Source organism: Vespula pensylvanica, chromosome 7 (assembly GCF_014466175.1).
Source record: "Vespula pensylvanica isolate Volc-1 chromosome 7, ASM1446617v1, whole genome shotgun sequence".
In the NCBI taxonomy this organism is placed as follows: domain Eukaryota; kingdom Metazoa; phylum Arthropoda; class Insecta; order Hymenoptera; family Vespidae; genus Vespula; species Vespula pensylvanica.
The window spans coordinates 7,678,871-7,692,756 of record NC_057691.1 but is presented as its reverse complement, the minus strand read 5'-3'; the positions used below and the strand labels follow the sequence as shown (position 1 = coordinate 7,692,756).

General features: G+C 39.0%; 1 protein-coding gene across 6 annotated transcripts in view; it reads left to right on the top strand.

The window, feature by feature from the left end:
* Positions 1-13,886, top strand: part of LOC122630800 (semaphorin-2A-like) — a 362,656-nt gene that overhangs the window by 159,328 nt on the left and 189,442 nt on the right. The window contains exon 1 of one of the 6 annotated variants that reach the window (XM_043815730.1): positions 1,248-1,256. The exons of the other annotated variants lie outside the window; for them this stretch is intronic. Within the exon in view, the coding sequence (XP_043671665.1) occupies positions 1,251-1,256 (6 nt within the window). The 5' untranslated portion in view covers positions 1,248-1,250. Of the gene's footprint in view, positions 1-1,247; positions 1,257-13,886 lie in introns of those variants that run through there. 6 annotated transcript variants of the gene reach the window in all.

The following is a 13,886-nucleotide window of genomic DNA, read 5'->3' as shown; positions in this document are numbered from 1 at the left end:
GAGAGAGAGAGAGAGAGAGAGAGAGAGAGAGAGAGAGAGAGAGAGATATGAAATATATGATGTCTTCTATATGTATATATATAGATATGTTCTTCATACATACATACATACATACATACATACATACATACATACATATATATATATATGTATGTATATATATATATGTATGTATATGTATATATGAGATATTCGATCTGAAAGAGAAAGAGAGATTTGGCCACAGTCGAACTGTTTCCCAACGATTTCATTTCGTCCGGTTCTGATTGTTCGTTCCAGTTATGTACTCCGTAAAGCATTCGAGGTTAGTTCGAGCTGTCGGTCGCTCGTTCAAAGTGAATTTCGAAATATCGATCGGACAGTTCATGGCGTACGAACGAGACGAGCGTAAATGCGATTATCACTTCTCTACCGTAGACAGAGTTGTTCGCTTTTTTCCTTTTTTCTTTTTTTCCTTTATTTCTCTCTCTCTCTCTCTCTCTTTTTTTTTATTACTCGCCTCTTCTAATTTTCAACTTTCAACTCTTTTCTTCTCTCCTTTTTTTTATCTTAATTCTTTTTTCTTTCTCTTTAACTTGGTCGTTGTTTAATTACACTAATTATTCATCCCTCGAAGATTCGAGACTCGTTCGATATATACCAGGTATTATCGGTTCTAATTAGTATCTTTCTATATTCTACGAAAAGACGTCGTTTCTTTCTTCGTTGCAACGAGCTTAACGTCGAGTCTGATCCTCGAGATTAAGGATACGCTTTTAAGGAGCTTACGAATGACGATTCTTTCCATTGTTTCGACTTTCGTAAATTGGCTAGGCTCCTACTCGTAAAGTAGATTACGTTGCTAATGAAGAAACCTGTATAGTATATTTGTGAGATACTTTGCACTGGGTGACCCATTTTCGTATCTCGTTTTTGTAAATCCTCACGTCGACGCGTGTGGAAACGTTCCGGGAGAATAGAATTCAATAGGGGAGCTTTCGAGTTATTCTAAAATATTCATATGTTATGATTACCACGCGATGAAAAGAATTCTATACGCGTGCGAAATGAATAATTAACTATTATTCATAAATTTTAATCGATGTTATTCGAATATATTTCACGCTCGCGTGTCCGACACAAAACTTTCTTTGTTAAATTCGTTGCCCCTTGCTATTATTATCTGTGATGTATTATTCTTCTAGATTTTCCATCTTATTTTTCTCCTTTTTTTTTTGTTTTATTTTTGTAAGTACCCTTCTGAACAAATAATGACGGTCACTTTAAGAGATAGGAAAATGAAAGAAAAAGTGATAAATAAGAGACCGTGTCGAAAAACGCCGTCGACTGGACAAAGACCGTAGATAATTCCGATTTTATCGCGGCACTTCGTTATGTCACTTCAACAGCAGAGATGGGCAATGGCTGCTTCGTACCACGATCACCATCAGCACTACCACTAGAATCACCATCGGTGGTAGAAGCAGAGTCTGCTCTTGGTGGAGACCGTCACGACCACACCAGCTTGGTTTGCTGCCATCGTCATGGACGTGCCGAGCCACGACCGCGGATGTGGCCGCAGCGAATGTAGATTCGGAGGAAAAAGGAAAACGAACGAAGGGGTCACCGTGCTGCCCATTTCTTCTTCGAATCGAATCGAAGAGTGTGTGTGAGAGAGACAGAGAAAGAGAGAGAGAGAGAGAGAAAGAGAAAGAATGAGAGAGGAGGAGAGAGCCGAAAGAAAGGGAACAAGGGCTCGCAAACGAGTGCCTGGTGCGACCGGTTTGAATGCTGCAAAATGTACAGCTGGACCATTTATATATATACACATATATATGTGGGTGTGTGTCTTTCTCTCTCTCTCTCTCTCTCTCTCTCTCTCTCTTTCTCTCCTCTTTCTGTCTTTCTTTTGCTGTCCATTTAGAGAGACATCTTCTGCTATAGAACGGAGCTGCCCGGCACGTTTCTCCACCCACGTATAAAAGAGTCGAACGAAGAAAAGAGGAAGCGAGAGGAAAAGTATATTTAAATAAAATGTGTAAGAGTGAGAAAGAGAGAGAGAGAGAGAGAGAGAGAGAGAGAGAGAGAGAGAAGTCGAAGGAGGAAGATTTCGCTAATCGTGAATCATCAAAGGGATCTCGATAGTCGTTGAGATTCATACCACGATTCTATCGGCTATATTTGGATATGGTGTATAATTGTCGAAAAGGTTAAACGTACGCTGATTCTCCAGCACGTTGTAAGGAAGTTTGACCGATATGTTAGGCACGAATCCGATTGCACGCTCGAAGCTAACTAAGATCGCTTGTAAACACGCGAGATCGAACGAGGATTTCAGTCGAAATCTTGATTACAATTCTATTCAGATCCTATCAGTTTCAATTTCATTGCAAAAATATTGTGATATTTTTTCTCTCGTCTCCGAATCCCTTTTGTTAAATTCATTGATATTCATTGATAAATAATCATATTGCAAAGTTAAAAAATTGTCTCATTTTCGTGGCTCATTAAGGAATCGGTAATGACGAAGCGGATGAAAATGTACGAATCTCCATCGTCGCGTTCTCGCGTTATGATCGATCCGCTTTATTACGCTCGAGCAAAATGGTCCGCGGGCATCATCCGAAGTGTGAGAGTAACACAGCTAATCAGAGTTTAATATCATCCCTCGCGCAGTTCTCTCTCTCTCTCTCTCTCTCTCTCTCTCTCTCTTTCTCTCATTACCATTTACAACGTATTCGTGTTCGTTCCAGGAACGTTCGTTCATTCGCTCACTCGCTCATTTGGCTCTCGATTCTAACGATAAACGAACGTGCTTTGGTGTTATTTAGTGGATGCAATTTTTACGTCATAATGTTCGCTCTTTTTCTCTCATTCTTTTGAGATTAAAACGACAGTATATACGTGGACATCAACGAGCCGTCGCTAGCACAAATGGTAATGCTCGGGGAACACTCGTCTGCCTATTCTCAACGAAAATGTAAAAAGCTCGCTGGATTCGCGAGCTTCCGCGTAAAATTGGCAGGGAAAATCGTGCCGGTTCGGTGCTCTCGCTAAACAGGATACGATCTCGCGTAAATGTCGTGCTCGTGGACCACGGACATTTCCTCTCTCTCTCTCTCTCTCTCTCTCTCTCTTTCTACCTCTCTATCTATCTCTGTCTGTCTCCCTCTCTCTCTCTCTCTCTCTCTCTTTCTCTCTCATACATACACTTCTCCGAAACCAGTACGCACGTGTGAGCGTGTCGGTAAAACGAGTTACGAGAGGGGCTTCGGCGTTTTAATATTTTATTAACGAGCCGTTGTGCTCGGTATTATTGTGTGGAAGCATTTTGGGAATTCGTCCGAAAATTTTCCGTTCGTCCGTTAGGGACTATCTCACTCTTTCTCTGTTTGTCTCTCTCTCTCTCTCTCTCTCTCTCTCTCTCTCTCTCTCTCTTTCTCTCTCTCACTCACAAACAGATACAAAAATTTTCTCGAAATCAGTTTCAACCATCGGAATTTGTTGCATCATTATATAACATATTATTCGATGAATTTATCTCATTGAAATATTTAGATAACTGTCTAGTAAATTTTGCAATGATTATTATCATCATTGTTATTTATATTATAATAAATTCAAAGTAAATAAGTAAAAAGGATCTTGACTTTGAACCAAGCTTGAATGAATCAACAAGAGGCACGAATTCCAAAGATAAATCGTTAACGAGCAAACTCCATCAGGAAGATTGTTGGCAATTCAAAGAGACATACATACTCGATTAACTAATCCCAACATGTCAAAAGTCTTAATACTTGGATAAAGAAAGCTCCCTCGTTTCTTTGGCCAACCAGTTTAATCAACAGAGCATCGTTTACATCGATCTCGTCGACGATTAAAGATGGCACGTCAACGTAGAAAATGTCTCGCTGGCCAATCGGCAAACGCGTAATTTTCTGAAGAACGTAATAACACGAGGAAACTTTTAGCTTTGGGATAATTTCGAATTCTCTGAACTTCTTTTCAGCTATACGAGATGATCATTTGCTCGGACATTTATCCACTTCTTCTTGATCCTTTTGATGACACATAGAGCTTTGCACAAGTTGGATATTTCGTGAGAAAGATCGTTAGACCGAGTCCATCATCTATATACTTCTATACGTATGCTCGTATATGAGATAAAGAGAAAAAGAGAGAGAGAGAGAGAGAGAGAAAAGGGAACTATTAAAGCTCGATCGTCGCGGTAACTCGGATCTCACCCTCGGTCGCGATAGAAGATAATTCCAGTCGAGTCGAATATCCTCTAATTAACATCCGGCCGTCTCATTTTCTTTACTGATCGTTCCTCTTATCTCGCCGTTCTCTCGATCTTTCAACGATGGTCTAAATTCAGCGGATTCGTAGAAACGAATATAAATATAGCCCTCTTTTTTTTTTATCTCTTCGTTAAAAAACGTGAGAGATCATTAAAAAGAAAGAAAAAAAAACAAAACAATTTTAAGCGAGTCATCGTAAAAATATTTTCACGTTAATCGTGAAATGTATCAAAATTTATTTCAGGCTTTTTCGACTTAACGTACTCTCTCTCTCTCTCTCTCTCTCTCTCTCTCTCTCTCACCTTCTCTCTTTCTATCTTCTCATCTACTCTTTGACCTCGAGGATTCGAAGGATCTCTTCTCGAGAAAAGAGGTCAAGCTCTCATTATACTCACGGCTTTGTTCGCGCGTTCGTTAAGGCGCCCGTGATGAATGATTATTCAGTGGCGAAGTGTAAACAGAGTTCTATTTACGTGGGTGAACGCGCGTGCGCGTGGGTGTACTCGTACCTGCACGCACGTACATATATATATATATATATATATATATATATATACACAGAAGTAAACAGGGCCGGATGCGCTTTGAAATGCGAGCGAGCCACTCTTCGACTCCTAGTAGCGAGCAACGGGGTGGAGAGAATTTCTCTGAAACGGAAATCAACGCGAGAGCTGCGAGAAACGAACATTGCAACCCTCTGTCTCTGTCTCTGTCTCTCTTTCTCTTTCTCTCACACACATTCTATTCCTTTGGCCACTCCAACCTTCTGACTCCTTCTCTCTTACACATTCACACACTCACAACACTCTCAGAAGTCTATTCGTGGATCAGCCGATTGCAGAGTACCCGTTGACCCGATTTCCCTTAACGTCGTTCCACTGTTACACGAAATATACTTACCTTCACTTCCGTCTTCCATTCAACTCCAAACATTCAAACTAGTACCTACCTACCGAAGGTACTTCGCGACATTCGATGAATTCGAAATCGTTTTGTTCAAGCCTCGATTGTCCTCCTTTCGTACACACACGTATGTAGTTTTATATATATATATATATATCTCTCTGTCTTTCAGTCGCATATTCTCTTCTTTTAAAATCAAAAATCCATGCTTCGACGATGTTTCAAGAGTGCGTTAAATCGATCATCGAGTTCGCGACTCTTTTTTTTCCGTCTTGTTTTGATTTTCTAAAGAGTGCGAACAAGGGTGGAAAAGAGAGTGCGAAACGAGCACGTTGTACAGCTCTTTCTTTTTCGTCTGCATCGAGGGATGAAAACAAAACAGACAGCAGGAGAAAGAGAAAAAGAGACGCGTATAGACGCACGGTCGTTGGCACGAGTCTGACAATAAGACGACGCGTCGGAAGTGAAAAATGTTATTCGTCGTGCGTAAGCTTCCAGCAAAAGCCGGATGTCGGTCGATGCACGTCTAGTGAAAATAATCGCAGTTCTGCTTGGAGTACTAACGACTTTATTAAAATCCTCGATTGTACTTCTTTTTTGCAAACTGCGATACTAACTGCAGTATGTATTATTAATCAACGATTATTATCGCATTAAATGCATTCGTCCTGTTTTTTTTCATTTCTTCAAATACGAAAGCAAAATTAAACAGATTTGGAAGCATTGGTTGTATTGCATTAATAAAAAAAAAAAAAAACAAAAACAAACAGGAAAAAAAAAGAAAAAGAGTGAAAAACGCGGATCAACGAACAATTCGTTTGTTTAATGGAATTCGAAACATCCAACAGGCGATCATCAATAAATTAAAGAGCAACAGGAAATTAAAATAGCGAGAAATCAGGAAGAGTACGATCGAGTCGAGGCGGAAGTTCCACTTCGTCGGGACAAAAGGAAATAAATAACGGGTGGACGAATAAAAAAAGAGGAGAGAATGGGAAACGAAATAGAAAGAGAAAGAGAAAGAGAAAGAGAAAGAGAAAGAGAGAAACAGGGGTGGTTTCGTAGGCGCGAACACGAATTTGCGCCGACGGCAAGAGAGACGACTATATACACGTAACGCCAGCAATTCATTACTCCACACCTATACCCGATAATTGCATTTTCAGGCCATTTTACTAAAACGCTCGACCCCATCTCACTCTCCCTCTCTCTCTCTCTCTCTCTTTCTCTCTCTCTCTCTCTCTCTCTCTCTATCTCTATCTCAACGAGATAGAAAGAGAAAGAGAGAGAGAGAGAGAGAAAGAGAAGTGCGAACGCATCGTGTCACGTCCCCGCGTGCGAAAGCAAGGGGTGCTAAAGGGCATCCTGGCTAACTGCATTAGCCTTTCTATGGCCCACCCTCTTGCTATTAGAAAGAGAGGGAGAAAGGAAGGGATAGATAGAGAGAGATAGTATCTAAGTTGAGAATGAGAAAGAAGAAAAAAAGATAGGTAGAAAGCATGCACTCAAGATTTAAGAGACCCCAAAATCCGATAATATTCGAGTTATCTTCAATATCATTGATCGATTATTTTCGATAATTCCGAACGACAGGTTTAAGCGATTTTACAAAATCGGATTTTCGTGGTTTTTGCTGTTTTTTCGATCGTGGCCCTCGCTTTTACCTCTGTTAACAGATTTATTGATGTTTTCCCTTTTAATTTCTCTCCTCTCTCTCTCTCTCTCTCTCTCTCTCTCTCTCTCTCTCTCTCTCGCCCACGACGGCGATTTTTTGTACATCGTAAACTATTATATTGTATTTGAAGGATGTTGAGAAGTCAAAGTAAACATAATTTTTTCTATCAAACGTAGTTTATTTTTACGCATATTAAATTTGAATTGTGATAAATTAAATAAATTACGTATTAACGATATAATTTTATTATTGATCGAGGAAGAAGCTTCCGCGCAAAAAGCAATGTCTCTTTCAAGGCACTTCAGTAAGCTCGTTATAAATCTTTCCCATTGGTCCCGTGCGGTAGACTTAACGATAATGCACGATTCGTATAAATAAAACTTTGAATTAAAACTTGGACTGTAAGTTCGTAAGTGGTGGTGGTGGTAAAGTGTATCCGAATGTTGCACATATAAAGGTAAAGACTTTAGCGAGCTTTAGCCCGCGGTTTTCGTGCTTTCGAGCCAACCAAGCAACGCCAGGATTATTCTGAGTAATGCACCAGACATACGTACGTATGTTACATCGTACGTACGTATGACGACACTATGAAAATTCGAAATCATTCTTTCGAGAAGGATGGATCCTTTGTATCCGAAAATAAAAGAAGAAAAGATGATATATAAACTTGGCATGATTTTAATTCGTTCCCTAGTAACTACTTAAATACTTATCTACGTATCGATGATTCTCTTTAAAAATATCAAAGTTCACGAGCGTAAGTTTTTTTCCTTTTTTCACGATCTATATACAAAAGATATATATATATATATATATAATTTTTTTAATTAAAAAGATCAAAGTGAGATTCAATGATCCTTCGAAGATAATCCCGAGTCGTTTACATAAATTTTTCGAAACAGTAGATTTCATCGCCGACTATATCGACTTATTTAAAAAAAAAAAAAACGATCAGCCGGTTCGATAGATAGTGGATCTATTAATGTAATCCCTAGGTATGTGCAGTATAATAAACCGGAAATTGCGACATTCTTCTCTACCCGCGTTCGAGGAAGGTTGTAAAGTCGAGTCTTCTCTCTTCGTGTTCTCTCTACGTGCTTCCCTTTCTGCCAAACCCTTTCCATTCGCCCATTCACCCTCTTCCTTTCGCCGAATAACTCGTATAAAGAAACCTTGGCTTACGTGGGCCAATTGGAACGGATTTATCTTTCCTTCTCCATCTGTTTCGAATTAACCTTTATCTATTTTTATTCCGACAAAAATCGATCGATCGTGCTTATTCTTATTTCTATAGAAATAAGAGACTTACGTTGATAATAATATGAATATATATATATATATATATATATATACATATATATATATATACATATTCTTTTTTTTATATAAATTCGTTTGTTGCGAAAATTATCGACAAAGATATACATCAATTATCGTCGATCGATTTTAACGATCATTTTGACGATCTACATCGAAAAGTATGTATAAAGATCTTTATGTCAAGGAGCTTCTTTGACGTTTATGTTAAAGTACGAATAATAATCGACATTCCAAGGCTCAAACGTTGCAGAGAAAGGACCGCTTAGATGCACAGGAGAAATCCCGGCGGAGCGTAAAGTAATCCAAAGCTGTACGCGGGTTCCCAAGGTCTCACCTCGGATCCGTACCTAGGACGTACCCGAGCTCTCAGATTATTAATTGTAATTAAATTCAGAAAGCCGGATCAGAGAGGCTGCGTGGTTTAAGCTACCAACTCGTTTCGCTCTCGACGCTCTCTTCCTCTCTCTCTATCTATCTATTTATCTATCTATTTATCATTCTCTCTCTCTCTCTCTCTCTCTCTCTCTCTCGTACTTCCCTCGATTTAAGAATAATTATAAAAGATCTTGCTTGTTCTTTTAATAATTTGTTCACCCTTCACGTCGACGCACGATCGACTCAACTATTTATCGCTTGGAAAAATCGCCGAGGCGAATAATTTCACGATAGTATTTTCCTTCGTTTTTTCTCCCCTTTTTTCTTTCTTTTTTTTTCTTTTTCTTTTTCTCTTTTTTTTCTCTAACTCGTTTTACTTGTACGCAACCCAACGCGCGAGCATTTAACGCATTGTGTACTGTAAACTCGAATAAATAGAAAAAGGCTGATTGTCTCCATCGGATTTTATGAGCATTTTCAGGACCGTTGAGTTCCGAACGATTAAAAAGGCTGATTCGAAAAATTACCAGACGATTTTGTCAAGCCTCCATTTCCCTCTCTCTCTCTCTCTCTCTCTCTCTCTCTCTCTCTCTCTCTCTCTCTCTCTTCCTCTCTCCCTTTCTCCCCCATTCTTTCTCTTTTTACATAGTTAACTCGTTCGCGCTTTTCCAAGCCTATCCTATCCTACTACGATCGTGCGAAGATAATCGCTATTTCAGATTTTATCACTGATCCAACCGAAATCGAAATTAACCGCCCGTAAAAACGCTTAATACGTAGGTACGCCGTTTAACGGGTGAATTTCGAAGCGATTACGATCTCTCTGAACGGCGTAAAATAAAAGGGAACGGTCCGTAAAATTTTCAAAATCCGCTCGATGATTATTGATTGCTCGTTCCTGGCATGTTTTCGAATCTATTCCGAAAAGAATCGAGTTTATCGTCTGGCAATCGATTTCCACGGCGACAAAGCGAAATATAATTTCTGACACGCGAACTAGAAACTCATACTCGCCTACGTATAAAACAATACGTATAAACACACGTACGTAAATACACGGACATATTTTGTATCTGACTACAGACGACAACTACGACGACGACTACGACGACGATGGCGACGATTGTCATAAATCGTTACGCGAGAGCTTTCGTTTCCATGCGCTGTTAATACCATAGAAACCACGTTTGGCCATTCGCGGCCTAAGCTCATTCAAAACAAGCGGCAATCACGACTGCGGTTAATAATTCGATACCGCAAAGCTCACATATATTCTACGTGTGTATGTACATGTACATGTTCTATATAAGAGAAAGAGAAATACAGGACAAGGGATAGGGACAGGAACATAGAGAGAGAGAGAGAGAGAGAGAGAGAGAGACAGACAGACAGAAAGAGAGAGGAAGGGAAAGAGCGTACGATAGTCGAAATGGCTAGCTCGACTGCGGTCTAAACGTAAAACCGCGATCCCGGTAAAATCCGCTACCGCAACGTCCGAAATATCGCTCGGTTTTCCTACGGCTGACGTGAAAATAAGTTTCGACGAATTAATCGTATGCCGAGCCGAGCGACGTGGCTATGTTGTTATATACCATGCAACCCCGTTCCGCAATAACTCTGTATCATTGTCCTCTCGCCCCTGATGAATTTCTAGCAACCATGAAATTCTACCTTCGAAGAAAATTTATAAATTTCGAGAATGAAGTTTAGATTCCATTAATAACTCCGTTAAATTTATATCACATAAACATTCCATACGCGCATATGCGCCCAAGCACAACTATTTGTATTCGTTTGAATTTATTTGTTAAGGGAGAAAAGACGATTTTCCTTTCTTTTGAAACTGTTTTTCTTTTCTTTTCTGTTTTTTTTTTTTTTTTTTTATTCTTCTTTAATTTTTTGCGAAGGAAACAACCAAACGATATTTTAATCGGCTCGTTAGAGAACAAGAACGAGAACAGGAAGACGAGGCATCTGTAGTTGTTTAATTTCATCGCTAAACAGGAACAGGTAAACGTTGATGCACTGCGAGGACATAGTTTTCCTTACTTATTAGATTTGATGTAGTCTCGAGTAAGTACTAAACGCGTCGACATCAAAGAGGCCGCACGCGTACGACATAGGAAACGTCATTCGCAGCATCCTTCACGCAGCCTCGTTGGTCGTTCCTTCGACGTTCACAGTGACTTTGATATCAAAAGGCAAGATTGCTCTTAATTACTACCTCAATCTAATCAACGAGCTTTGTTTATTGTGTATATATATATATATATATATATATATATAGACACACACACACACAAATTTGTCTTAATACCCTTTGTATTTGTATTTATCTTAATACCCTTGTGTATAATTTTTTATTTTATACGAAAATCCCGTCATTACACGTTCAAATAAAATTTTCTGTATTATTAGATATTATCATTATATAGATAATTTATTTTCAGAGATAAATCTTTCTTTTCTGTATTTTTGTGGATAATCATCGATTCGAGAAAGGAGATTTCTCTCCCTACTTTTTGTTTCATTTCGCTCCGATGAAAAATCGTTAATGTGCATCAGATTTGACGGAGAGACCGAGGAGGTTAGCGGGGCTTGATTTTCTATTACCGACAAATTGATAAATGTACGTCGGCGATGTCTGGAGCGTTCATAAACAAGACGTTAACGTGGAGAAAAGTAATAATACATTCCATCTATTCCGCCATATTCGTGTTCTATGTTACGCTCGAAAAAGAAACGATGTTGGTGATGGTGGTAGTGATTTGGGGATGAAGTCAAGAGACAGAAAGAGAAAGAGAGAAGGGTGGCGTGCTTCGAGTAATGCGAAAATAACAAGTCGAGGGATGAATCATGTTTCCTTACTGGAACGATCGAATACCTTCGGCAGCGTCGATTTTATGCGGCCACGTTGATTTCCGCAACGCGGTGGATACTTTTGAATCAATCATCGTATTTTCAATCTTTCTCTTTCTCTCTCTCTCTCTCTCTCTCTTTCTTTATTGACGTCTAAAACGTAGCTAGATAGAAAATATCGAAGAACATATTATTCAAAAATAAAAGACGACGTTTCAATTATTAAATAATTGATTTTCATCGACACGAGAGAGAACGATACGAGAAGGTATTTTTGGAGTATAAATCTACTCTATTTTAATTAGGTAATCAGTATCATAATTTATTATAAGTAAAATCGTTGCGATACGATCGATCGAATAATAATTTGTCGTCGAAATACAGGAGGACATAATTAATTGGCCAAGAGTCAACTAGACAAACGACTTATGTCAAGTCAAAAGAAAGAGAGAGAGAGAGAGAGAGAGAGAGAGAGAGAGAGAGAGAAAGACAGACAGAGAGAAACAAAGAGAGAGAAAGAGAGAGAGAGAGACAGAGAGAGAGAGAGAGAGAGAGAGTACGGTTAAGCAGCGAACGATTTACAGCGTCATTAACGAGCTCTACGAGGCAACGATAAAGGCGAAGTAAACTTTGCGAGCGTAGGAAAGAGATTTACAAGAGTTCGAAATGCCGTAGAGGCGTCGAGACGCGCATGGAAGGGCTCCAAGACGTGCAGCCCTTCTTGTACTTCGATAAGTTTACGATTGTGTCGACGACAACGACGACATACCGTTTTTCTTTGTCTCTCTCTCTCTCTTTCTCTCCTTGTTTTCTTTTTTTTTTCTTTATCTTTTTCCTCGTTTTCTCTTTTCTCTAGGAGAATAAGACATTGGTCCATAAACGTTCAGCTTCTTAGACTATTTTTCGTAGCTGTTATCGCGCCATTACCACTCTTCCGTTTCTCGTCCTTTTCATTTTTAACAACGTCGACGTCGAGACGATGTCACGAGTAACCCATCAAATTCTTTCCGAGTAGATAAGTGCTTCGAACAAGCAAGAAGAAATAAGACTAATTATTATTCATTCATTCATTTCAATTCAATCCTTTATCAATTATTCTTATTTCATTTTTCAAGTGTCCCGAGAGAGAATCAAATTTGATTTAATATCTCGATAAATCTGAAATGGATTAAAATACGATTTGAGAGAGAAGAAGAAAGACAGAGAGAGAGAGAGAGAGAGAGAGAGAGAGAGAGAGAGAGAGACGAAGAACGAGAAAGACTAAAACAAACGGGTGTCTTATGCGTCTCTTGTGAAAAATCATAGTAGAATCTTCTTAATGGTCATAAATCAACTTTCTTGCTATCGATGCGTCTGATCTCTCTTTCTCTCTCTTCCTCCCCCTATCTCTCAAAGTCCGTCTAAAGATAATAATATAACGCAATAAGAGTAGAGACAAGAAAAAGAACACGAAAGCTGCTCTTCGAATCTTATAGGGAACTTCGAAGTCGACTTTTCTTCCCCTTTCCACTTGGTCCTTCGGACAGTGCATTAACCCAATTTAAGGAATACAGCGAGTTGCCCTTTATTTTCTCCACCCCCTTTCAAAGTCTACTCCTTCTCCTCTTCCTCCTCCTCCTCCTCCTCTTTGTCCTTCCCTCTCTTATCTTTTCTTTGTAAAATCGACGTACGGTTATTTTATACTTTTTTTCTCCTTTACCATTCTTTTTTCTTTCTTCTTTTTTTGTTTATTACTTTTTCCCTTGATATTTTTCGTCTCCTCAATCGTCTACTTCTTTCATCTTCGTGATCTAGTAATAAATTTAGTGATACACACATCGAATATTCTTTCAATAAATTTGAAATATTATTTGTTTGTTCATCGTGTTCCTAGAAAAATATCGAAAGTTACAAGTATTCGTCGTTCCTTTAGTCGTTTAAACATTGCCATTCCTTTCATTTTTCGTCTTTTCCTTTCGTTATCGTATAACGCGGAAGTGCAATTTCGGGCGCGGCGGGATTAGCAGAGCCCGCTCGAAGAAGAATAGGCAATAATACTTTTTCATTAAGCCGCGAGCTAGGATTACCGCGTCTATTGAGACCGGCCACCGGAGCAATCAAATTATATTCCCAGCGCAATCAGCTTTAGAGAGTACGAGAAAGAAAGCGTGAGAGAGAAAGAAACAGAGAGAGAGAGAGAGAGAGAGAGAGAAAGAAAGAGACAGAGAGAACCTACTAGTACAAAATCGTGAAACTAAAAAAAAAATCAAAGACGAATGGTCCGATCAATTCTCACCTAGCTCTCGATTTTCTTTTTCGAATATTTCTTTTTTGAGATTTCTTTTTTCGAATAACCTTGAACATATCGTCGATATATATGTATATATAGATAATATATATATATGTGTGTGTGTGTACATATATATCTTCTCCCGAGGGTCTAAAAAGTTCTCTCTCTCTCTCTCTCTCTCTCTCTCTCTCTCTCTCTCTCTCTC